Raw genomic sequence first — 27,054 nt, 5'->3', positions numbered from 1 at the left:
CGAGAAATTTATCACCGAGGTTTACTCGATTCATAACTAGATTTGCGCATTAGAGCCTGTAAAGAATTAGATGTAAGCATATATTATGAACTATGTAACTATGTAAGCATATATTATGAACTATGTAACTATGTAAGCATATATTATGAACTATGTAACTATGTAAGCATATATTATGAACTATAACTATGTGAGCATATATTATGAACTATGTAAGCATATGTTATAAACTATGTAAGCATATGTTATAAACTATGTAAGCATATGTTATAAACTATGTAAGCATATGTTATAAACTATGTAAGCATATGTTATAAACTATGTAAGCATATGTTATAAACTATGTAAGCATGTATACAGGATCAATGTATGCCCTTATAGGGCCCATGAGGTGTTGCCCCGGTTTGCGGAACCTGGACTAGACCCGAATAGTCTAAGTAAGCCGCACGGGTGTTCAGATTCTGCTCTCAACTGTAAAGAATTAGATTTACATACCGTTTAAAATGACTGACTCAAAGGCGTAGGTGTTCATGTAGATGTCTCTCGACAGATGTACTTCTGTCGAAAGAGCGCAAGGAAGTGCATCGATTGATCACTATTCTCCACCATACTATGACATTTTCATCGCCGTAATGGTCATTTTCTCGAATTTTATTGAAATAATTTCACGTTCCTGGTTACCTTAAAATGCGAAAGTACTTAAAATTAGATTTTTTTAATTGATCTTCGACTATTCGCTGACCTTTGTTGTAAACTTCCGTTCTGATGCTCTTTGCATTCAGTTGGGTCCTTTCTTGTTGTGAAACAACTGAAACAAACTATTGGTTTTCTGTCATAAATGCTTTTTCACTAAACCTTTTGAACACAGTTTGATGAGATACAGAAGCTCCAGTGACGTTTGCTAGCTTTAGAGTAAGCATCTGCGCATCCATCCTCTTTTTGTGATAAGTAAATATAGATTTAAAATTACCTTACGAGACAATTTTCTTCTTACGCCCTTCAGCAAGTTTCCGAAATTTTAAATTGGTTTCAGAGGGCAGAAATCACCAATTTTGCTATTATTGTCTGCCTTGTGTCTGAACAACCATAGATTATCTCGTCAATGATGCTTACCAATGGCACTATGATACGTCGTAGTCATAAATAACAGATTTGAGTTGATAAATACAAAAAAATCATAAACCGCCAGAAGTTCATAAAGAAACAGATTCAGTAAATTGGATTCGATAATGATAATAAGATTGGGCTTTTGCTTATGTAATAAAAATAAATCAGGTTAATTATTTACTTCATGAAATATCATTATACGTATAAAGATAATTTTGAACATGAAGGTATGTAATTTCAATTTCAAAAGTAAAATTATATATCAGTTTATCATTTTATGTTATGGTTCTCTGTCGCAAGCTTAAACGATGGGCATATGAATACTACAAACATAAGCCTAATAATGTCCAGTATCAAAAGCTATCATGACCTAATAATGTCAAGTAAAGAACTGTAATACTTGAAAATTACAGTAAAGGACATGGGGATATTTGTTATTACAGCGCACATATTAAAAAAGATTTTAGCTTATGCCTGTTTTTCCCTTTGAAATTCTCAATTCGGATGATAAAATATTTACGTTTTGTATCTTACTCCTGAACAAACCTTTTAAACAGCTTTATCAGTGGCCGAATGATTAAAACCGTTGAATTCTGGGAGTTTGATCTGTGTTCGATTCCAGGCGAATGGGAAAGCTTCCTGGTTCGTTTTACTCACATGCAACTTGAATAATGAACTGTTTCAATTAGAGAAAATGCTCTACGAATACATCTCTTCCTTAGGCTAGATAGTCCAGGTGTGCTTTGCTATATTCAAATAACAAAATTTTTCTCAATATAAATATAGAGACTGGAGGAAACTTATAAAAATTTAGATTTTGTTGTTTTTACAAGTTTGATTTCTTTAAACTTAAAAATACCAAAATATGAATATTTGGGTCATTTAAAACATTTTTGTAACTGGAAGTCTGTTCACTATCAAAGTTTGCAAATACAAAGGCCGGGTAAGAACTTTTGTGAATATGGTGTATATTAAAAAAAATGACACATACAACGAATAACGAATTAAATTTTGGAATGAAAAGTATTAAAAATTTCTTTTTTGGCATATAACCCTAATATAATATAAAAAGCAATGTAATGTAATGTAAAAAGTATTGCACAAAATATTGTTCAATTTATTTTGCTTTTAAAAAAGTAAAACCATCAATAAATTTTTCAAAATCTATCACTTCATTCATGTTTTATAGAGAGAATGGCTATGTTTAAAAACTTTTCTTGACGGAGTAAAGATGATATGTATTTTTTTTTTTTTTTTTTTTCATTTTCTGTAAATGCCGTAATTATTTTAAGTCTCCCGAAGCCTCTTTCGTCAGTTACATTCATTTTTCATTAGTCAGAAACTGAAAATCAGAGCATATTTCTGTAAATCTTTGGTACCTCTCTTTCAGATGCGAGATTAAATAATCTAACGTTTATTTAATCTCTTCTACGAAAAATGTTTTTCTGAAAAATTTTTTTCTTATCAATTTATTCTTGACAATCTAATTTACTCATTAACCTTTCTTTTTCGTTTCTATTCAAATTCTACTGATATATTTATCGGTAAATTAAACTTTTACATTTCTCAAGAACATTTCCAGAAATACATTTTCTCTAGAGTTATGAAAGACGTAATTACTCGATTAAATATGCGGCTTTGTAAACAATAATTTTGGATTGCATGACTTTATTCTATTTCTTACAGTATTAAAGTTCACACAGATAACATACATAAAATTTTTTATCTAATTTGCTTCCAAATGCTATTATTTTCCTCCCGTTATTTGATCATATTACTTCAAAAATTATGAACAAATGTACTTATATTACTTGTTGAGAACTATTTTACAACATTTATTCTTATAGCCATCGCATATTCGTGTTAGGTATATAGAAAACAAGAACATTGTTATAAAAGTCGAAAATAACACTCTTAATTTAATGTGAACAACATTGGCACATATGGACGCCATATAAGTATAGGGACATATTTCTCTGTGGAAAACTGTTTAGTATGCGTTTTCCAATAAAGAAAAAATTCTATATTTTAATATGAGCCTAGATTTTGTTATAAAACTTTTACAATAACTTTCTGCCACAATTTACCAGCGCTTATAATCCACAATAATTCTTAGATTAAACTAATAATTCTATATAGGTCATCAACATTGATGTAAACTGAACATGATTTTTATATTCAAACAATATAGCTTTCCTAAAATTACCTAAACATGTTTCCATCGCTTATTTGAATTCTTTTACGTCCAGGCTCACCAGCGGCCAAGCGGTAAAGTCACTGAATAGTAGTAGTTCAACCTGGGTTCAAGTCCCGGCAAATCGGCTGGCTGCATGGGTTTTTTTTGTGGTTTTCTTCGTGTGTTAGGTGGATATGAGCCCGTTTAGCCCTTCCGTTAGGCAGGTAGCTCTCGCGTGGTTTGCCGTAATCATACAAACCAAAACTACTATCTACAATGAATTTTGAACCTTCATTTCCTTTTCTTCAACTAGTACTAGTATTTCTTCAACAGAGTATTAGATCAACAACTACTTCCTTCCAATAAATACATTAAGTAAACTTGAAATTTTCATTTCAAGAGATATTTCTGATTGAAGCCTTTTCTTAGCAATTACTAAGTAGTAATTCCATGCTCCATGTTTTTGGTTGCTGTTCGTATTCACAAGTGATCGAATGTCTATCCCAGGCAGCTTATTATGACACGGTTTATGGCGAAAGAGCTGGCTGAATACACTAGTTCTCAGATTTTTCACATGGGTAACATGAATACAAGACAGTTACTTTAGAATATGTTTCACGAACTAAAGGCACATAACCTCGAGTGCTTTATTGTAATCTCTTAATTAACCAGATTTTAATAATCACACACCTTTCATCAATCAAATAAATTGTCGTTGCAATAAAAGCTTATTTGGGCTTGAGCAAAAAGCCAAGCTAAAGAAATAAGTCAACTACCAGCTTACGTGACAAATAATTTAAATACACTGTAAATATGGCAATAGAATTTAAATATACCTTAATTTAAATTTGGCAAAGGCTGTAAGATAATACTTTATATGTTATAACATAAAATAAAACAGTACTTTAAGCAATGACTTTTTGTCTAATTTTATGACCAGAAAAAATTGAGGTCTAGTAAGGTAAAACATTTTGGGCCAAAAATTTAACTGTGAGTGTGAAACCAGTCAAGGGTGAAAATGCAAAGCATCTGGGAAGTCGTTAGAGCAGATTATATAAGTTGCTGTAATAGAAATACATAATACGAGGAAATGTAAGGTAGTATGAAGCTTTCGGTGAATTGAGTGGAAAGAATTAATATTATATATTTAAAATTTTTATATGGCAAGACATTGGTAGTATAGAACTTCAACTGTAAGTTGCATTAAAATTTAACAGAGTATCAAAATACACAGTTTACATAAGGGGAATTAAAGTCAGGAGAACCATCAGCCAGCCGATAAATTTGTAAGTTTTAGACATGATACATATATAATGATAAGTATCCAATGATTGCGATTTTCAAGAGCGTCATATACATATTCTTCCTTGCTCTGCTCGTTCACCAAACGCGTCGCCTATCGAACATGATTGGTATTTCGCGGAATGACAATTCGCACATGACACTCGTCCCTCAGCCAATACCAATCAACACTGGGCTCATATCGAAGTAATATGAATACTCTTCCTCAGATATACTCAAAACCTACTTGGTTCAGTGTTACAACAAGTACGAGCTCTTGATCCAGCGCATTACAACTTGACCAAATGCTGACTTTTTGTATTCAATACTCTCGTACTGCTCTGTAAATTTAATAGTTTCTTTGCATCACTACAGATCGTACGGGGAATAAATTTCATTCATCTTTTTGATTCTTTCATATATTGCAATTTTCACAAATAAGAGTATACATTCAGAAATAAATACAATGCTAGCAAATCATTGATAAAAAATCGGAATATTACAGATTTTTAATTTCGTTCATAACATTCTGGAAAGAAATAGCAGTTATTCATTCCTGAAGAAATTTTACCAGTCGGGAAAAGGTTGTTTGAAATATATAGAGCTTATAGAACTTCAGAATTCCCACACAACATCCTTTTTTGTTGTATCGATATACTAGAATTTGTGTCTTGCAAATTAAAATTGCTTGTTTATTTAAAAGATTGGGAACTAACTGGTGTATGGCGACCGCGACATAATGTTTTACAGCTTATGACATGGTTAAAAAATTATTATTGCAATTAGTAAAATATAGGCTCGCTAGCATTGACACATTAAACAAATTTAATTAAATTTTAAAGTGTATATTTAGCATTGTGATTTTAGAACACTCACTTTCTTCTCTCATTTTAACAGTGAAGGATCTGAAAGATACAATTTTATGCAACCATTTTACATTTTTTACATTTTTATTCGAAATATACGAAATCCGAACTTCCAGTCATGTTTAGATTTTACAGTTCGTTTTTCCTGAAAGCACACAGCAGCAGAATTTCTCGTGGTGTCCCAAAATTTCAATAAGCAGATTGATGAAATTACGCAGATGCACTGAATGTTAAAGTTAGTTGAAGAAAACAAATTAGTCTCCTTTGCACAATTGAAATCCTGCGCCAGTCAGGGTAATTTCAGCTTGTATAATTTTGATCTAAAACTGTGGGTTCTTTAGCCTTATTTTAAAAATTTATTAAAACTTAATCGAACTACATAATTGCTCTTTTATTAAAAGAACTTGCCGGCCACATTCAGATTTACAAGTAAAATGATAAAACATAGTTTTCATTTTGAGTTCACAGCTAAGAAATGTTTAGATCTGCGTATTTTGAATAAAGATGTAAACTCTTTGAAAAAAATGGTACATTTCAAGCTAAGAGAGAACGTAAGTTTCTGAATAAAAATGAAAACGATAACAACAATATATTTAAACAAAGCTTTTTGTGTTTAAAAGCATTATCAGTGCATAAAGTTCTGAAATAGTTTCAAATGCTCCTCTCTGCACTGCATCATCCTTCAAGATTTTTGAAACATTTTGGATACGGTTCTCTCTCCACCATAGTTTGAAAGATATACTGATAGCATGTTTTGCAATAAATTACTAACTTTTTATACATATTTTTTTTATTCACTGAGGCAGAAACTGTTCTAATAAATAATTATGTTATAGAGTGTCTAATTAATCTGTACATAGATTTTTAGAGCAAGAGTAAATATGCTAATTATATGTACACCAACATGAATGTTACATTTCAACATGAATTTCAGATGCTGCTGAGTAACGCAAATTATGAGGGCCACAGATTACAACTTAAGTTAGCCCTGATCTGTACAGAAGTTTACCACTGGTTTAGAAGATCTTTTGATGGATTTACATTTGAAATGAAGTAAATAAAGTAAAATAAAGAAAAGCGTACTAAAAAAAAAAAAAAAAAAAAAAAAAAAAAAAAAAAAAAAAAAAAACAGGAATAAATTTTGCTTGTAAATTTTATTACTTTTAAAAGAATAAGGATAACAAATGAGGTACAGCAAAAAATTGCATTTCGTTTCCAATACATTTAGTTTTAAATTCATGAATTAATAAAAAATTTCAAAAATATTAAATACTATGTGTAAATATTAAATACTGGATGACATGATTACTGTTTTTAACTTAAAACTTTAAACAAGTTAAAAATAGGAATAAATTGAGGCATGCATAATTTAATTTAGAATTATGTCAATTTATAGTATTTGAGAATATTTGTACAATTAAAACAATCAATATAAGTTTATAGTTTCTTTTGAAATTCTGTTATAAGTAAAAACTGTACAAAATTCCAAACGTGAATATAAGATGACTTGATTCTGGAAGAAAAGTATTCCACTTTGCATAAAGCACAACAAAGGAATATTCACATATTTAGAAAAAATTTCCCCATCATCTTATATTTCTTCATAGTTAAGTTGAAATCATATTAGTATTTGAAAATATTTCTTGGTTAGTCATCTGTACCCTAATTTAATCACTAGACATACATTTAAACATTGCACGTGAGCTGACATCATTTATTTATCATTAATTTTTTTCAATACAGAATATATTAATTCCCAAACACATCATTCGATATATTAAGAATATTTTTGTTTACGCTACTCTTATTTTTATGATTGTTCTCTATAATAAGCCATAATTGTAAATTACTATCATTATTTGAAATCTATAAAAGTAGGAATTTTTTTTAATGTGAAAACTTAATTTCTGGATCAAAAATAATATTAAGATACGCATACAAAAATTTGAGGCTTAAAAATAGCTAATTCTTAGTTAAATTTAATTCAATTCCTTAAACCTTCACTCATTTCGTTTAAGATTATTGTCAAGTTTCCTAAATTCTAAAAGATATTATCAGTAAATGGATAAATTTGGACCAATTATTTTAATGATAAACATATGTACATTAAAATGCTTGTACATTTACGCACACACACACACATATATATATATATGTGTGTGTGCGTGTGTGTGTATATATTGTCCCCCAAAAGTTAAGAAAAAAAAGCAGATTTTTCCTGTCTAGCACTCACAAAAGTAAGAAAAGCATAATTATAGATAACAACAAACTAGCTATACAGATTTAAAAGTCGTTCGCATAAGATGTAGTCACTAATATTCTGAACAAATAATTATTTAATTTTACAATGGAGAATTCCAGATATTGTTCATGTGCATATAAACTTAGTTTTCGGAAATATCTTAGCTGATATTGAAGAAATCAAGGATCAAGTTTGCAATTGCGTTAGGGGTAATCATATACAAAGGTAAAATTTAATTTTCAGTTACTATTGCAAAACCTATTTCTTATCTTCCAATTAGTTACATGATTTTTTAAAACATCTTATAATTTTTCAAAAATGAAAACTACTGAAACACAAATTACTAAACTAGTTAGAGAGATATCAACATACTTCTAATCATAAACATTATATTTAAAATCTTCTAATCAGTTACATGATTTTTTTAAAACATTTTACAATTTTTCAAAAATGAAAAGCCGATAACCACTGATATATTATGAAAATATCTAAATTTGCTGAAACAAAATGCCAAAAATATATGCATGCATAAAAAGTAAATATATGAGCGTATACTAGGAATAACTAGCGAACGTAGCGTAAATTTTATAAAAAATATATATGCAAAAGAATTAAACGCATAAACCAAATTACAACCCATTTTTAGAATCACAAAGTGAAAAACCATGTAAAATTTACGTATATTATAATATATGAAATAATACGTTAAATAAAATATATAAGCAAGTTTATAATTATTTTATCAGGCACTTTGACAGGTTAATGGCAAATATTTAAAATTCTAAAAGAATGGTTTCCTAAAAATTTCATTTAGTTTTTATATTAAATTTATAAATGTGCACTCTCTAGGTATGATAAAAACTGTCTCGATATGATAAAATAAGAATATATGTACGCATTTTTTATCAATATATTTCTAATCTAATCAGTTACAAAACATTTTATAATTTTTCAAAATGAAAAGCCGACAACCACTGAAAAATTATGAAAATATCTAAATATGCTGAAGGAAGATAAAAATATATGGCTATATAAAAAAATATTAAACATATGTGCGTATACTAGGAATAAATAGTGAACGTAAATTTGATTAAAAATATAAATGCAAAAGAATTAAATGAATAAACCACATTAAAACCCATTTTTTAGAATTCAAAAGGGGAAAACATGTAAAATTTAAGCACATTATAATACATAAATAATATATGAAATAATACGTAAATAAAATATATAAGCAAGTTAATAATCATTTTATTGGTCCCTTTTTTCCGGCAATTTCATGGCAAATATTTAAAAATTCTGCACGGATGATTTTTCTGAAAATTTTATTTTTTATATTAGATTTATAAATGTTCATTGTCTAGGTATGATAAAATAAAATACGGCCGCATTTTTTATCAACATCACTTTTTCCAATAGTTTCATGGCAAATATTTAAAATTCTGCACGGATGGTTTTCTAAAAATTTTATTGGCCTTTTTATATTATATTATAACTATGCACTGTCTAGGTATGATAAAGTAAGAAAATATTTCCGTATTTTTTAATATTCAACTTAAACAAAGCAAATACTCATGCAATTATAATTGATAGAAATTGATGAAGCATATTCATATCAAATAACTGCACATCTGCTCTGTAAAGCATTGTCATTACAAAAATTTTTCAAGCAAGATGATAAAGGATTCAGATTTGTTTATGAAATAACTTGCTTATGTATATCTAAAATATTTAGTGAAAGAGATATGTATAATGACAAACTAGTAATTTGGCAAATAAATACATAAGGCACTCAATATAATACAGGTGACAAAAGGAATACACAAGGCACGCATTATAATACATATGTAGAAAGCAATTATGTAAACACACTGAACACAGTTAAATTATAACAAAATAACAACTTAAAAATATCACATGTTTTGTAGTCATTTTTACAGTCCTTTCTACATGAGAGCTGCATCTCTTGTCATTGAATAGAACACAGAATTCTGATTTTTCATAAGATCTTTAGGATTGCCTTGTTCAATTACTTTGCCAGATTCCATAACAATACTTCTGTAAAAAATGGAAGAAACGTGATAAAAATTATGTACTACAAAGTAGCCGTACTTTTTTTTTCCAAACTTCAGTAAAAGCTGCAGTCTACGCCAGCTATTTTCTTCTGCATTTACTGGTGTTAACTTTATAAGTACCACATGCATTACATTTTATACATAAACAAAAAGAAGAGAAATCCATCAGCTTCAATATAACGTCTTAGCAGAAAGAAATTTAATAATTATAAAGGCATTTTCAATTAGTTAATTATTAGTTCATGATAAGCATACAAGAAATCCCTTAGTTGTTTCAAAAATTAATTGGGTTTTTCGAACTCCGTTAAATATCAATATTATGGTGTTTTTAAAAGGTTAAATAAATACACCCAAAATGTTAGATAAATGAGCATAGTTTTAACGAGAACAAAATCCCAAATGCTTCAGACCAGCCTTCTTTGCTTTCAGAAACAGAATGAGATCCACACCATGTGCAAGAGCACAAGAACGCATTCGAGAAGGTTCTGCAACAAAGCAGATAATATATTGATAAGAAGTGAAACGCGTAAGAAAATATATTTAAGGAAAAGTGAACAAGAAACGATTAAGAAGGAAGTTCTTTAAAGTTTAAATATGGATTAGAATTCAAAACATTAAATGAAAAAAGAAAAATGTGTTCGGATTAGAAAAGCCTTTAAAAATCTAATTCATCAGCTGAAAAAGGGCTTTTCTCGATAATTTTGGCAGCGAAAAACCAAAAAATATTATCCTACTAACACTACTGTGCAACAGATGATTTAAGAATTTCTTTCCCCGCGACGAATTTAAGTTTCATGTTGTTTGATGCATGGCTCACCTAGTTTAACCAACGCATACTATAACACACTGGAAAGGAACGCAAGATATAAACCAGGAATTTATACCTGAAATATGACAGGGATTAACAATAATTCTTTTAAAGATTCTTCACTGATTGCCGCTTGAGGACAGTAACATCTTCCCAAAATATATCCCGCATGTTCAAACAATTTTATCTTAAATATCAAGTTATTCATTTCAGATATGCAACGGTCTGCTCTTTAAGATATCTTTACACAAGCACAGCTTGTTTGAGCAAAAGCTATCGTCTAACGAATGATTTCCTTGTCAGTTCAGAAAAGATACAATTAAGGTCGAGAATATCGTCTCCATACTTTTAAGCACTGAAATTTCTATTTATCAAAGGCCTTTGCATTTACTTTAGAGAAAATTTTGCTTTCACCTAAAGGAATATCACACTAATTTCGCCCTTAAAAGATTTCTCTGAAGCATCTTACTGGGATGTAGTAGAAGCCTGATTCCATCCATAAATGAATACTGCTTATTCATATGCTGCAGTCAATATGGGGATTTATTTATGAAGAGAGGACTTCCACTGTTCTTCGGTTAAGTGCCCAACTGAATCGCTCTCTTGCTACGCGGGATAAAGTGTATGTTATTTTCTGGTCGTATGAGTACAAATCACAATCATGAAGCTCTCTGCACTCAGTGAAGCTACCAAATTCCAATACTCCCAGTAGGTGTTGCGAGAAAGAACTGCAATCGAACTCGAGCGTATACGTATCAGTATTATCCCTAAGTTTTATGTTTTTACATATTACTAAGCCTTTCTAAGCTGAACTCTTAAACACGAGGAATCCATGTTTAGAAGCCCGATCTGTGAACAACAAAATGGCTTATATTCAGTAAAAGTACCATGCCGGAACGGCTTTTGTGCGTCTTCAGGCGGCTAATGGTAAATCATCTGAGCTCATTTGGCTAATGATGTACCAAAGTCTTTTCTATAAATTGGCTATAGAGAATACTTTAATTATCTTTATGCTATAAAATGATAATTTTTAGAAAATGCCAATTTCTGTGCTACATAAATTAATTTAACCTGCACTAGTTCCATACAATAGATTTGCATTTCTTTACTATCAATACCCATCAATATAAACTGTAAAATGTATTTCAAGTGTAGACTGTATTGACCAAACTGTAAAATGTTTTTTCTACCAGCTTCAGATCTCGACGAACGTCTAGCTGCATAGGAGACTTTATAGTTTTCCCGATATCGAACACGAATACGAAGCAGTTTTCCTCAACATATCCTTCTTGAAGACATATCCTAACCCTTAGGCAGATAACCTCGTGTGCTAACCCAGCCCTTAACTGTCACCACGGTCTGTTGCTGTCGACATTCCTTTATTGTCTGATGGCGAAACTGGCTGATGATCGCACAATTTTTAGCTGATTTACAACGATTTTTATTATATTTTAATTAATGGGAAAGAGTTTGTGTTCAGACAGGGCTGCTAGCACTTTCAAAAACAGGTGTACAGTATCCTGCAATAAGGCCTGTACTTCCCATGTTTTCACTGTTAGAAAAAGACATGACTGATCACTTAAATACCATTAGCCACATTGTAATGTTTTGTAACAAGTGAAACACCATGTAACCCCTTCAGTTGCATCTAGCCATTGTATATTCCCGTACATTCTCATTAACTCACTTTTGTATGTTTTTCTTGCTTGATGTGTAATTTTTAAATATTTTAACTGAATTCATCTATACACCTTGTATACTTTTACCTACAACCCAGCCTTTTTATGTTTGTATGCCCAACTTATACTATAAAAGTAGTGTCTCTATCTTGTACTTTCCTTCCTTGTTCCGATCCTTCTGCCAGTATTCCTCACTTTATATAGTCATGTACCGGAGGACATTGTATAATCATTTTTTTAATTATATCGACGAGATCTGGCATGTTGAGCACCAAACCCAATGCATCAGCTGTTCTGTAAGTACGAAAAGAAAAAAAAAATATCTGATATCTAAAGACACTTTTGTCACAAAAGCTGTTCTGTAAATACGAAAAGAAGAAAAAAAGTATCTGATATCTAAAGACACTTTTGTGTCTTCAGACATCAGATACTTTGACATATTTCTTACCCACTGCTTGATTACTGACTGCATAAAAAAATCCGAGGCTCATATCTCTAGACTTTAGGGACCCCGAAAATCATATTATACTTCCACATAATCTAGTTCTTTGACTGATAAAAATACAATCAGCAAATGCAGCATAGAGCCACATCTTATAGTGTTAGGGTCCTGAAAGTATGCTGCACTTAGAGGTCTAGACTGTTCAAACTGAATCTTGTTTCCGTGTTCTGGAAAATCATTCTTCTTGCAGTAAATAATTACATGCTAATTAGAGATTATATTGTGACAATTCTGTTAAAACTCATGAAGCATGTTATCTATACTACCTACTAAACATGTAATGATATCCAGAGAATATAGGACAAGATCAGAAAGCCTTAACTTAGGAGTCGTTTCCATTTACTTTAGTGAAAAAACTATTTGCGAATTAAGCAAACAGCTAATTTAAGCTCATTAACTTAGGTCAACAACTTATGTACCTAAATCTACACTTCTGCGAAGTAGTAAGCAACTTTCATTCCTGAAAATAAATGCAATTTTCCAGATTTATTTTTATGTGAAACGAAAGAAAACTATTTTCAAAGTTTTAAGTTGAAAGAACATTTATAAATTTAATTAAGAGTTAGCCGCTTTGCAGAGATTTCAATAACTGTTGCGGTATTCTGCAAACTAAACTATAACAGAGTTTATAATTCCTTATAAGGAAACAAGGAGTGAAAAGTTTTACATATATTATAAAATATTTTTAATATATCTTACATGTCGTAATCCATCACTGTATTTAGCCTATGGGCAATTGTAATGACAGTACAGTCCTGGAATTCAGCTCGTATAGTTTCTTGAATCATATGATCCGTCTCCGGGTCGACTGCCGCTGTCGGCTCATCTAGAACTAAAATTTTTGTTCTTTTTAAGAGACTTCTTGCCAGGCAAACTAGTTGTCTTTGTCCCAAGCTAAAAAGTAAAAAAGGGGCAAATAATCAAAGTTAATGATTTTTTTAAAACTAGTACAAGAATAAAAAATATAATTAGATATTCTTTACAATATTAGCTAATTTAAAGTACATTTTGAACTAAATAAAACGTAACAATCAAAAAAGGTTTTATGCCATTCTTTGACACTGCATAAAAGCTGATATAAATTCATTTTTCCTTCGCCCCGCTTTCCTTCGCATGCGTGAATCTGTAGCGTATGTATTTACTGATCACACTAGCAAACTTATGATTTTAAACGCATCACGAATTAATCCTATGGAAATACTGCTCTTTATATGAACATTTTGCATTATATATAGAGTATTCTGCAACAACTGAACATTAATTGCCAAAATTGCCTGGTAGAAGGAAAAGTACACGTGTTTAGCTATTTTTAATGTAGATCTGAACTTTATAGCCTGATTTTAAAGCTAAAAGATTGGTCGCATCAGACTATTAGACAAACCTAAATTTATTTTCGATATCATTGTTAGAACAAATAGGCCAAATACCACTTTTTGATTTTAATATTTTCAGTAAAAATGTTCACTATATATAGATACTGATAGTTTTACACAATAAAAACAAATTATTGAGATCAAGAAGCAAATCCAATGATTCTATTGGTTCTGCAATCATAACTAGGCAATAATATTTCTACGCTGATTCGAAGATCTTAATGCGCACTTCTATGTTATTCAAATAAATTAGAACTGGGAAGTATATTATGTTCCGTTTATAACGCTCAACAAGGCTCATCATTAGCTAAGGAAATAAAACCGCTGGGAAACTAGTAGCTCGACTCGGGTCTCGTATCGGAATTGGCTTTACAAGAATTTCCGTAGTTTTCTTATATACCTTGAATACGATTTTCCCTTAGAATATGCCCACGAAGGCATCCATTCCCTAAGCTCTGTTGTGCTTTCCCATAATCTATTCCAAACCCCTCAACGTAAGCACATTTCTAAAATATCACAAAACCGATTCAGATATTCCTAAATAACAAAGTGAAAGCTATGAAAAACTTTAATAGATTCTTTACAATCCAATATATTCGTTAAGTTAAAACATTTTCAAATATTTGTAAATATTCGTTTTAACTATAAAAATGTCTTGTTATATTTCAGTGAAAGAAAATTTATGCACATAATATTTCACAGGATTATTAATAGTGCTGACAGAACTACATATATTGAATTTTGCAATTTATCTACCTTGGAAAACAAATCTAGCAACTTTTTGGAGTTTATACGACCAATAAAAATGGAGATAGGAAAATTTCTAACCTCAGTACGCCGCTAATAGTTAATACAGGGTACTTGAAAAAGATGGTGCTATTAAATCTCTGTTCAAACACTGATCGTAGACCCACGATCTCAGTTTAGTAAATGGATCAGACATGATAACATTTTAGACATTTATACAGCCAATCTACTGCACGTGGATGAACTTTCTCGATTGTATTCGAAGCTTACGTTTCACTTGAAGAAGCTTATAGTTTCTAATTGGAAGTCTGCGGCTGATTTAACTGACAGTTTTCCCGAGACGGTAGACAACTATCTAAGAGAGACACGTTGTTGATAAAATACAAGGTAATCCAATAATATCTGCTAGAAGCTCTTCATATCTATTGAAAGACTTGTTTTATTCATATGCAATAAATTCATTTGCGATGCCGTGAGAAATATGTGAGTACCAATGGTGATTATTGTGAAGAAAAAAAGTACTAAATGTGGGCAGTTAGATTGTCTCGAACATGGAAGTAAAAGATGGCCGAAATTTTCTTAGATGCCAAATAACTAATATCAACATTTCTCCCGAATTTAAACTGAGGCTGTGCGAAAGAGCGTGTGAACGGGGCTTAAGTCATGCCAGTCTTGGGGAAAGCGTAATCTTGTTTGGCTGCTAACATTGAACTACGATGCACGGTCACAAAAACATCACTATCACAACGCCAAGTGTTAATGCAATGATGTCTCTTGCCACACTGCCTTATTAAGATTGAAGATAAAATTCGCAAAAGTTTATAAATCTGAAACAGTTAATTTTCATTAAGAATAGTTTGAAGAAATCTTGGTCACACTTAAGCCTTAGAAATTCTCTATGAACAGCTCATTTCGCTAATAATATGTGGCAAAATTTTATCTTTTAGAATCTCATCGCTTAATAATTGGTGGTATCAACAGAATATAAAAAGCAAAATTCAAATCGTTTTCAGATTTTTCAGTTTTAAAATCTAAACTCTGAATAACGTAAAAATTAGAATTTCCGAAATTCTCTCTTCGATGTCTGATGAAAATTTGCAGCTACATTTAAATTGCTAGTTAACAACTTATTACAGCACTGCTTTTTCATTTGTAACAACATTTATATTAAATATGTATCTTTCAGTTGAAATGAGAATCTGGCATAAGTGAGCCTTCTAAATACACGACGCTCGATCGCTGCTCAAGTGATACGCTCTCTGCCACCTCTGCTATGAATGATTGTGGCCAGTGGCCAATAAAGTTTTGTTTATGGTCCAAACGTTTAGTTTATGGTCAAATTTTTTTGTATATGATGTTTATGGAGTTTAAATCAAGTTTTGTTTATGGTCCGATCTTTAAAGTCCAAACTTCTTTTACGGTAACACTTTTTCGTAAATTTTAGTGTTACTAGTGAGCATAATAGTAAATATATGTATTAGTTGAAAAACGTATGGCTTTTATTGGAATCTATCGCACTGATAACAGTCGATAATTTTTGGTTACTCTCCGATGAATCGTTAATGAATTATTTTCTAGTGTCATTTATTAAATTTTAAAAACGTGTTTTTATTGACATAACATATTAAAAATATTTATAAATAAATTCTCAAAGAAACCTAAAACTTTTACAAGAAAATGAAAAGGAATATAATAAACGGTTACTGCTCTACAACTAAAAAAGGTATTTGTCAAAACATTCTACAAACAGACCTAGTTATCCCCACAGTCTTTGCTCTCGTAAGTTGTTTGTTTTCATCCTCTTCTTTCTTTTATCCTGAATATTTTCCAGTTTCATGAGAAATACAATGCTTTGGTTCAAAAGATTTAGCAACAGATCCTAACAAGGCTTTATGTACTGGTGTAAAAGGTTTGATGTAATGGTATAATATTAGTTATTACTATAATAATAAAACATCGTGAAATGTACTTGGATGCCCACGCCAGTGAGAAAAAAATTATTCTTCGCCAGTGTTTCAAATTATTAAAAAGTATTTAGTAAAAGAAGAAACCAGCTCTGCACATGATGATGAATGTCTCGGATACTAACCGGGGGGCAGCGAATTTGTTACTCACAATCAACATAAGGTCAGTTAGGCGAGAAATTAAACTATATTATAAGATTCTTTTTACTTCAAATTAAACATCTTATTCAGTTTTTCATATTAAGAACAAAAATTTAAAAACCGCTACAAGAGTTTTGATTTTTTAAGAAGTTTTCTGGATACTGGAGAAAACTGTTAGCCAAGGCAATAAATAATATCAGCCAAAGAATAAATATGATTACTCAGCTCTAATGATAATTAAAATAAACTTCAAAAATAAACCGATATCTTTACAGTTAAAAGACTGATAAGGTATACATTTGAATAATGGAAGCTTTAAAAAATCATATTTTTTAAAGAGCAATGTGATGAGCTAGAAAAATAATTTTATACCATGCATCTAATAATTAACTTTTTAAAATAATTCTTATGAGTTTTGTTACATTAAATTTAAAAAAACTCAATCATCCTCGAAGAATATTTGCTGTCATTGAAGTTTCGCAAATATCAGTATCTTGATGGAAAATTGCCTATTTCCTAAATGCATAATGAAAAATTACACTATGTACAATCAACTGACATATCAGTACTTCTGAAAATTAGAAATCAAGAATTCATAAGGCAGTATCATGATTACACAATAAAGATGCTGAATATAGTAAATTTTAATTTTGTTCTTCGAGATTTAACTGCCTTTCTGATGCTTAGATTCTCAGCGAAACATACTATTCTGTTAATATTAGTCACTAATTTCAAACATTTACATAATAATAGTATTCATAATTTTGTTTTTAAAAATTAAGTACAATTTACCTTAAATTTACTCCTCCTTCAGCTATCTGAAATTCCAAGCCTTCAGGAAGTGAAGTAATGTAATCCTTAAGATGAGCCCTTTCCAAACATATCCATACATCATCATCGTTATACTCTTTATTTGGATCAAGATTTGATCTTACGCTTCCAGTAAATAAAACTGGATCCTGAAATACAAAAGTTTGCAGTTATGGAATAATAGTTGTTTCAGATAAGATAGCCATTTATAAGATTAAATTTAATGAAGAGAAATTACATACATTTCTTGGAATGATGGAATGCAAATATTTTAAAGTTCTTTATTAGAAATGTGAAATAAAATAAATGTTCGCGCCTAATGACCTTCAATCTTGATAAGGCAGTGTGCCAAGAGACATCGCTGCATTAACACTTGGCGTTGTGATAGTGATATTTTTGTGACCGTGTATGTATGGTAGTTCAATGTTAGCAGCCAAACAGGATTAAGCTTTTCCCAAGACTGACATCACTTAACTTGCAGAAGTGGGAAAAAGAAGCCATAAAGGGAATAGTTGCTTTTGAGCAGGCAAGGAGTCAGTGACATCACGTAAGCGCAAACTTTGTAGTATAGTAACTTTTCATAGTCTGGACGAAAGGTGGGATAACGTACTATGTGCAATTTTGCATTAAACTAAGCAAATCAGCTATAGTCACTCAACATGTTTTGGCAAGCATACGGCAATGACCTGTATGTAGTGTTTCGAGTGGCACAGACGCCTCTCAAGTGACAAGAACAGTGGGACCGGTGCTTTGCTTAGCAAAGTGACTGTTTTGAATATGGTGTTCGTGCTTAAATATCTGTCTACATATCTGTCAAGCATGCAGCTTTACTAATGGCAAATTTCAAACTATCCATTAGTAAAATTTATCTAAACTTTTAAATTACAAAACAAATTTAGAAAGAATATTTTCTAGTTAAGTCTGCAGGCTTTCTTTCTCGTTTCGAAATATGAAATTATTTAATGTTGTAAAACATTTATTATGAAGAATCGCTAACCAGATTAATAGGCCCAGAAGAGTTTGACATGTTCAAGGTAAATTTGATTTTTGATTATAGTTTAATTATTGCAAGAAGTAGTCTAACCTAATAACTAGTTCTTCCCTAGTCCTTTTAAAATTTTTCTGTTCATTGTATGTTTCAATCTAGCCCATTTTAAGTTTCTTTATAAGGGCTGACAGTTTGTATTCCTATTAAGTATCCTATACACGACAGAAGCTTATAAATGGTGTATTCTTTGCAACGATATTTTTTTCACATACGTGTATTTTTTTTACTTGTTTATTAGAAGCTTTTTACGGAATAATATGTCAGACTTAAAATTATGCTATTATTTATATTACCATATCATTTTTTACTTAATTTGCACAATGAAATCACATCTCACCATAAAGTCATTACAAAAAATTCTAAACGATATTTCGGCTAAATCTAATGCGATGCTGCATAATTTTTTTGATGCAAAGATACAAATGTGCAGTGATTTCATAGTTTGAGACTAAGGCTTTGTCACACGCAAATAAACTCGTATCCACTACACATCGTTTAAAAAAGCAAAACGTAGTTTTGAAAGGTTTTTCGGTTATTAAAGTTGCTTCACATACTTTTAATGGGCAAAAACATAGTACTTTACAGCTATATTCAAAAGAGAAAAAAGTGAAAACCAATTACTTTCTTTGACATTAAAGTTCAAAATGAGATATTTAGTTTCACCTCTTTAAATATTTTTGCTAAATAGTAAAAATTAAGTAATATTAAATAAGCATATGCTTACAGAGATCAAATCGAATTCAAAAATTTTACCAGTTTAAAACGCAGCAAACAATAACAAAACAATTATGGATCTAATTATTTTATATGTGATAAAAGGTTACATAATAAATAAATATTTAACAAACACCGAAAAAATAGCGTACATGAAATGTTTTTCTTTAGGGTCAAAAATGAGTAAAAAATATAGAAAAAATTCATAAAATATATTATTTTTTATTCAACACATAATATACCTGAGGAATTATAGTTAGTTTTGATCTCAATGTATGTAGTCCAATTGTAGATATATCAATGCCGTCTATGGTAATATAACCTGTAGCTGCTTCAATGATCCGAAATAAGGCTAAAGTCAGTGAAGATTTTCCAGCACCAGTTCGGCCGACGATTCCTACCTGCAATTAAATGATATCACAAAGATATTTCTTAAATGAAAAGTGTTAATTCTATTTTTTATGGAAATAAGGTTTATGAGGATACATATGAAAAACTTTAAACGAAAAAGGAAAAAAATTCTTATTTTTGCGAAGAGCAGCATTTAATTCCTGTTTTGTCATGCAAAAATTCGTATTTCAGTAGATTTAAAATTAAAATTTCAGTTTTGTAAAAATTACAAATTCTAACATTTTGTACGGAACCATGGCCTTTTAAAAAAAGTCTACATTTATTCGAAAAATATAAAGCATTAAACATTTGACTCCCGTACTACAGTATTTAATTTTAAAGGTCTGAGATCATATTTTCTTAAAAATTCAGAGGTTGTACAAAAACGGATGAGTAAAATACTTAAATCTGTATGTAAAAAATGAAACTTCTGTCTAGGAATAATTTCTGATGTTGCTAGATTAAGTGATACGCATTGATATGCAGAACTGACGTGATGATGAATGTTGTTTCTTTCAAAAAGGAGATCATACTGTAGCGAGTTGACCCAAAGAAAGCGTCTCTCTACTGGCGTGAATGAAGAACTCTCACGTTCCAGTTTTTCTTAAGATTGATGCAATATCCTTCTTCGGACAATCATGAAAAGAAACAAAGACTTCAGAACCGTACTGATTATAGATCACGTTAGCTTTTCCCAGAATTGCTAAGTGGTCGTTAGAAAATAACTTTTCCGAGAATTTAGAGGTGGTCTAAATAGATGAAGATGTTACAATACTAACAGAATCTTGCAAATTTGTATTGTAAAGAATGGGAAGTTTTAATATTGCCGGCTAACGACTCTTAACATTATATTCATCAATTAAATATGAAAACATTTCTTGCCAATGACTTTCTTTTTACTATAATTATCCTGAAATATTAAAGCTGCAGTGAATATTCAGTTATATTTAGCATTTGAAAATTTAAAAATTATTTACATAAGATAATAATTCTGCTAATCAAGATCACAATTACAACTAAATTATTAATTAAAACTAACCAATTTTGATTGCATTACGATCTTTGGACATCAAAAATATTAATTGCTATGACTTCAGAAATATCTATACCTCATTATCATTACAAGAAATTTGTGATAGTCTCTTAACTCTGTCAGAAATTTTTCCGGAGAGTCTTACAATATTTACTAAAGAAAATTGGCATTTGTACTTGAGTATTGTGTTATTTCACAATTATATTAAATTTAATGACATTGTTTACAAAAAAAATAAACGGAATCCCAGTGGGCTCTAGCCCATCTTCGGCCATTTATAATTTGTACTCTTCACTAAAGAATTTCAATTCCAAAAACAGTTGTCTGAAGACCAACGCACCTATTTTTCCAACATTTACAGATATGTCGGTGATATCTTAGCCTTCAACAACCATAAAACGATTGAAGAAGCTCTTATTTACTCAGCTTGCATCAAAGTTAATGAAATTAACCTTCGTCAAAATGATACAAATTACTTACATTTACAGATACTGAATTACAAAAAACGGAAAATTTTTGATAAAAAAAGAATTTAATTTCCATACAATTAAGCTCATTAACTGGCAATCCAAGATTTCCAAAAAAGTAATACTTTTCACACAATACTTCTTAGAATTAAAAACGTATTCAATGAGATAAGTTACTCTCAAGAAGATTTATGAATTTTAATTGATTTGCTCATCGAAAATCAAATTCCCAAATTTAAAATTTGTCAAACGAAATTTTATTGGAATTCAGAGAACTGTTGCAACGTATTGGATTCATTGCAATGCCGATACATTCACATGTGTTGTTGCGAGTTCAGAATTATAGATTTTTTTAAAGCATAATTTTAGGAGCAACTGGATTTAAAGAGCGAAAAGGTTAAATAGAGAAAATATTTATAAATCCTTGGAAAATAAACTGTTTTACGTCTTTAAGGTAAAATTCTTCTTCATAAACTTTTACCGGTATCCACTTTACTGTTTGAGTATAGCACAAAACAAACAAATGAACGTGTTCATATGGTAATCATGTGGAAATTTAAATATTATAGTCATTAAAGCGATAATTTTACTCAATACCTAAAAATACACAAATATCTTACACACATTTTATGTGTGTAAGATATTTCTTACAGAATTCATGCAAAACCCATGTGTAATTAATTTGAAAAAAGCAACATATGTTTCTTACATACATATAACACAGAAATAATTCTTAGTTTAAAATATAAAGAATACCTTTTGTCTGGCAGCTATTTCAAAATTTAGATTATTGAGTGCAAGATCTAAGCCTTGCCTGTAACATGCAGAGAATTCATGAAATGCTATACGTCCTTCTTCTGGCCAATTTTCCGGAATTTCTTCGTTTGTAACAACCCACGCAGCCTAAATTAAAATCAAATCGTAAGTATATTACTCAGGTAAATAATATTACCAGTTTAAAGTATTAATTTTCAAAATTTGCCTGAAAGTACACCCTTTAAAATTACGAAAATTATGCTTCACAACACTAAGTTTTTTACATCAACGAGACATATTGGCAGTTTGACAAAATAGCATAATATGTTCTTTACAAAAAAATACGCACTTGTAAATGAAGATACGAAAAAAATTAAAGAAGGTTACAACTCTTTGAAAGCTATTTTGTTTGACTAAATATTAGGAGAGAAATATAAACAGATAACACCAAAACATAAAATTATTGCTGCGTAAATATTATTGAAGTAATGTTTATAAAGAAGCATAGTCTTTATATGTGTACTCAGCTGATTAATGAAATTATACCAATTCAAATAAGAGCTATGCTTAAAGGCCCATATGAATCATTCAAATTTGTTTCTTTTGGTAGGAGGTTCAAAAGTATATATGCATAAAACTTAGTTAACGATAGATTTAATTTTACGGAATTACTTCTCGAATGAAAATTTCTTTATTAAAATTAGCGTATATCTTACCCTGTGTGCTAATTTTTGTACGTTTTTTGAGCAATTGCTTTCTTTAAATTTCCGAAAAGTCTTTATAATTTCTGTTACGTCATTATCATCTACAATCTTGAAGTCGTATTTAAAACCATACATAAAAGGGAAGAAAAAGCGTCCAAAATAAAGCGTAAAAACGCAGCTATGGTACATCTCACGCTGTTTCTGCATTCCTTGCGCAATTTGTCACCAAAGAAAATTACAGACGAATTTGTCTGTAGACGGTCTTAGCAAAATGATAGTTGTAATGAAGTAACTTTTGCATAGACCATCATAAGTACTAAATGTAAAGGAGTGTTTTAATAACTGCAAATTTTCCCACAAAAAAACATTTACAACGACAGTGGAGCATCTTGCTCCGCTGAATGGCCAATTATACAGTGAAATTTTTATTTTATACCCAACAGAGAAAATTTAGTGAATACTGTAAAGGAGTTTAATGCCTTTTATCACTGGACAGTCTCGCTAATCTCCAGCTCCTCTGGTTTTTAACTCTATAGAATTTAACAGAATATGGCAACAATTTAGTGTTTAATTCAATCACTTAACCTTCTGTATTCGTGGGAAGTTTCTGGGTCCGTTATTAAGAAAAGTTTTAATATTAAAAAGCAGTTATTGAAAGTCTAGCGTCCAAAATTCTAGCGTAGTCTAGAAATTAGGAAGGAAAATAAATTCTATGTATTCGTATACAAGGAAATATTAATACCATTAAATACCATTAATTCCATTAAACTTTCCAAAAGCCTTTTTATATATTTTTAAAAGTTAATATAAAATGCATATTTCAGTTCGCACGCTGAACCTGGCTCTCATTTTACAGCATTTTTCAGCTTTGGTAACAAGAAAATTCAATTCCTAGCTTCCCTTGACATTTTAGTTTTCAGACGGATGATCTGTCATGAAAAATTTAACATACTTCCCTTCGCATACTAATTCCATACGAATATATCCATCATCAAACAGAAAAGGTTAAATTATTTTAAGACAGGAGTAATAGTATATTAAGATACTAGTTTTGAATGTCTCGGAACTTTATTTTTAGATATTTCAACAATAAACATGCGTTTAGATGTTTAAAAAATAATAAATCAAACTATAAAGCTTAAATTAATATTGAATAGGCACAAATTCTCTAAAATGCAAGGTAAATTGATTTCAATGTTTCTATAGGGTAACCAATCACAATTTTTCACAAATTTATTTGTTAATTCAATCATAGAACAACCATACTTAAAAATAGCAGTTTTCTTGTAATGACGAAATGTCGCTGTATAAGAATGAAATAATTTAAAAAATATTTTCAACATAGCTCACTGACAGATAAAAAAAAGAGCCGTAAGAATATTTTGGAAAAGAAAATAGTTGATATAATAATTAAAACATGGTATTTTAAAGAAAAATATTTCTACTTTAAAAAATATGCATAGTTTCAATTCATTATTTTACCTCAGAGGGCAAAACAGAATATTCTTCTACGCGTTCAACAGAAATAATTTGGTTTTGGAAATCTGTGCAAGTTCTAATTAACCAGGTGAAACTGTCAGTAACCTGCAAAAGAGTGATAACATCTAAAACATTGGAGTATCATTAATTAGTCTTTATAAGCTATTATTAAGCAATTATTTACTCACAGAAACGTTTCATTATTTTCGCAACACAAAATGACTAACCCATAATTTTAAGATTTAGTTTATGATCAAAAATAAATCTTTAAAATCAAAGAAATGCATTATTATCTACAATATATACACCGATTTTAAAATCAGTCATTTTTTACTTTAATGCAGTGCAGTAAATATTTGAACAAAATTTTCTATTATAGGTTGCTGCTAATTTATTGAACATTTTCCAGTTCTTTTCGCAAAGACGTACTGCGGGTTTATCGGTTTAGCCCTCAAGCTCTTAACTCAGAGACGGATCATGCGGATGAATCCATGGATTTAAAATCATGGAAATGGGATTAAATAATTTAAATTCATGAGTTTAAAAAATTTAAACGACTGAAGTAACGTGGTATTTATTGTGTTGTAAAAATTCTGCAAAATATATTTTCCATCATTCCTGAATACCTTTAGCTCTGAATGCGCTACCATTATACCACGAATGTGTTACCATTATACTGTTACGAATTTGGTATTTAAAAAGCTAATGTTAGTTCAGTTATAAATTAAATGGTTTTATTTCTCGCGCAGTGCAGCGCGTGACGAATATTAAAAGAAAGCTAAGCCGGAAAATTGAAAATACAGGAGCGCGTGCATTAAATAAATAAATATCTCTTTTTGATTTCGAGAAAGTACTGGAAAATTCTAGCGCGTGATTTTAAAATCTTATAAAAGGAGGAAAACATCTCAGTTTGTTGTAGTTGCTTAGTTTGTTGTTGTTTAGAAAACTGCTCTTGTTGATTGTAGCGAATTCGCGGATTAGCGTTCTTTAGCTGTTTTGAATTACGTTCTATTGGACATTTGAGTAGTTAAAAGATAACTACTGTGAGGTATTGTAATACTGCATGATAATTTGAGAAGATTTAAGCATTTTTGTTGTGATAATAATAAATTTTTGTTCATTTTGCATCGGACTTGTGCATTCATTTCATAACGAACCCGTACGCACGCAACAATTTTTGGTGTCAGAAGTGGGATTTGAATGCCAATAACAAGAGCGATGGAGGAGCAATTGAGACAGCTCATCAGTGCTTTTGCTGCATTTAAAGAAGAAATGAAAGAAAAGATGGATGCTGTTCAGGAAAAGATGGAAGATTCCGTTAAAGGAGAGATGAGATCTGTTAAGGAGGAAATGAAATTGGGCCAGGAATCCGTTAAGGACGAAATGAAAGCCGTTCAAGCTGGTCAAGAAGAAATGAAAAGAGAAATTACATGCATAATAGAAAATAAATTTGAAGCTATGGAAGGCAGAATTGACACAGTTGAAAATAAAGTTGGACAAATTGAAGAAAAAGTTTCTTCCGTAAAAGATCAAATTGAAGAAAGAGTTTCTTCGGTGAAAGAAGAAATAGAAGAAAGAGTTTCTTCTGTAAAAGAACATATAGAAGGAAGAGTTTGTGCCGTCCAACACCAAATCGAACAACAAATTGATGATAGGGTTTCTGCATGAGCCAAAGAAGTGGATATTTTAAAGAAATTCGTAGCGACGGCAGGGAACAATAGTGATGGTTTTAAATTTTTACCCATGCCTGCTCGTCCCTCTCTGAAGTTATCCACTTATGATGGGAAGACCTGCTGGCAAGTGTATAAAACACAATTTTCTATAGTGGCGGATGCGAATGGATGGGATTCCCAAACTAAGGCCTGTCATCTCGCCGCTTCGCTGAGAGCAGACGCAGCGGATATCCTGCAGACGCTTCCTGAAAACCAAAGACTTGACTTCGAAGCTCTATCCGGCGCATTGGAGCTGCGCTTTGGCGAGAAATGTTTAAAAGACTACAGCAGACTTCAATTAAAATACCGTCAACAGAAGCCCACCGAATCACTCCAGGAACTCGCCACGGATGTTGAAAGGCTGTCCCACCTCGCCTTTACGGAGTGCCCGAGAGAAACGAGGGAAATCCTGTCGCTGCAATATTTCGTCGATGGCATCCGGGACCCTGAAATACAGAAAGCACTGCGAATGGCGGATGTTAAAGATTTGAAAAGCGCTTTAGTGTACGCCATGAAATTCGAGGCAGCCCAGCAAGCCAATCGTCGAGACCGCCACCCAGTCAGAGCTGCTCAAGTCCAGGAGCCAGGGGATCAAGTCACCGCTCGTCTAGACGATTTAACTAGACAACTGAACGCCTTGAGACGGAATATTGGTGAGAAGAAACCGACCGTTAAGTGCTGGAACTGCGGAGCTGAAGGACACATACGACGAAACTGCAGAATACCCCAGGGTACGGATGTTAAGACCGCTCGTAACAAACAGCAGGGAAACTAATTAGTGGCCATCTCGTGGGGCGGAGGTTGCCAGATAATGAAAAGCCCCAGTTTAAAGCGTTTCAGATTTCTGCAGTGAAGGGCGGCAGTAATTGACTTTTTATAATAGGACATATTAATGGAGTTCCTTGCAATATGACGATAGATACAGGAGCCAACGTTACCATCATCCGAAAAGATTTGGCTCAACAACTGGGAAACAAACT

The 27,054-nt window shown here is 31.1% G+C and overlaps 2 protein-coding genes across 5 annotated transcripts in view; one reads left to right on the top strand and one right to left on the bottom strand.

The window, feature by feature from the left end:
• The window catches only part of LOC118182292 (uncharacterized), an 86,023-nt gene that overhangs the window by 34,121 nt on the left and 24,848 nt on the right, over positions 1 to 27,054 (top strand). The window lies entirely within an intron of this gene.
• The window catches only part of LOC118196273 (multidrug resistance-associated protein 1-like), a 148,702-nt gene continuing 128,224 nt past the window's right edge, over positions 6,577 to 27,054 (bottom strand). For 3 of the 4 annotated variants that reach the window (XM_085809713.1, XM_085809712.1, XM_085809714.1), the window contains 6 exons: positions 24,366 to 24,467; positions 22,180 to 22,326; positions 19,776 to 19,934; positions 17,754 to 17,920; positions 13,436 to 13,630; positions 6,577 to 9,730 (listed from right to left, as the gene is read on the bottom strand). In XM_085809713.1, coding sequence (XP_085665839.1) covers positions 9,619 to 9,730; positions 13,436 to 13,630; positions 17,754 to 17,920; positions 19,776 to 19,934; positions 22,180 to 22,326; positions 24,366 to 24,467 — 882 coding nt within the window. In that variant the 3' untranslated portion in view covers positions 6,577 to 9,618. The remainder of the gene's footprint in view (positions 9,731 to 13,435; positions 13,631 to 17,753; positions 17,921 to 19,775; positions 19,935 to 22,179; positions 22,327 to 24,365; positions 24,468 to 27,054) is intronic. The other variant, XM_085809715.1, reaches the window with a different exon arrangement.

The sequence above is a fragment of the Stegodyphus dumicola genome, chromosome X2 (assembly GCF_044657685.1).
Source record: "Stegodyphus dumicola isolate Sdum_Otavi_A_Nest chromosome X2, ASM4465768v1".
NCBI classification, from domain to species: domain Eukaryota; kingdom Metazoa; phylum Arthropoda; class Arachnida; order Araneae; family Eresidae; genus Stegodyphus; species Stegodyphus dumicola.
Note: the sequence above shows the minus strand (reverse complement) of the source record. Positions and strands in the feature narration are given on the sequence as shown.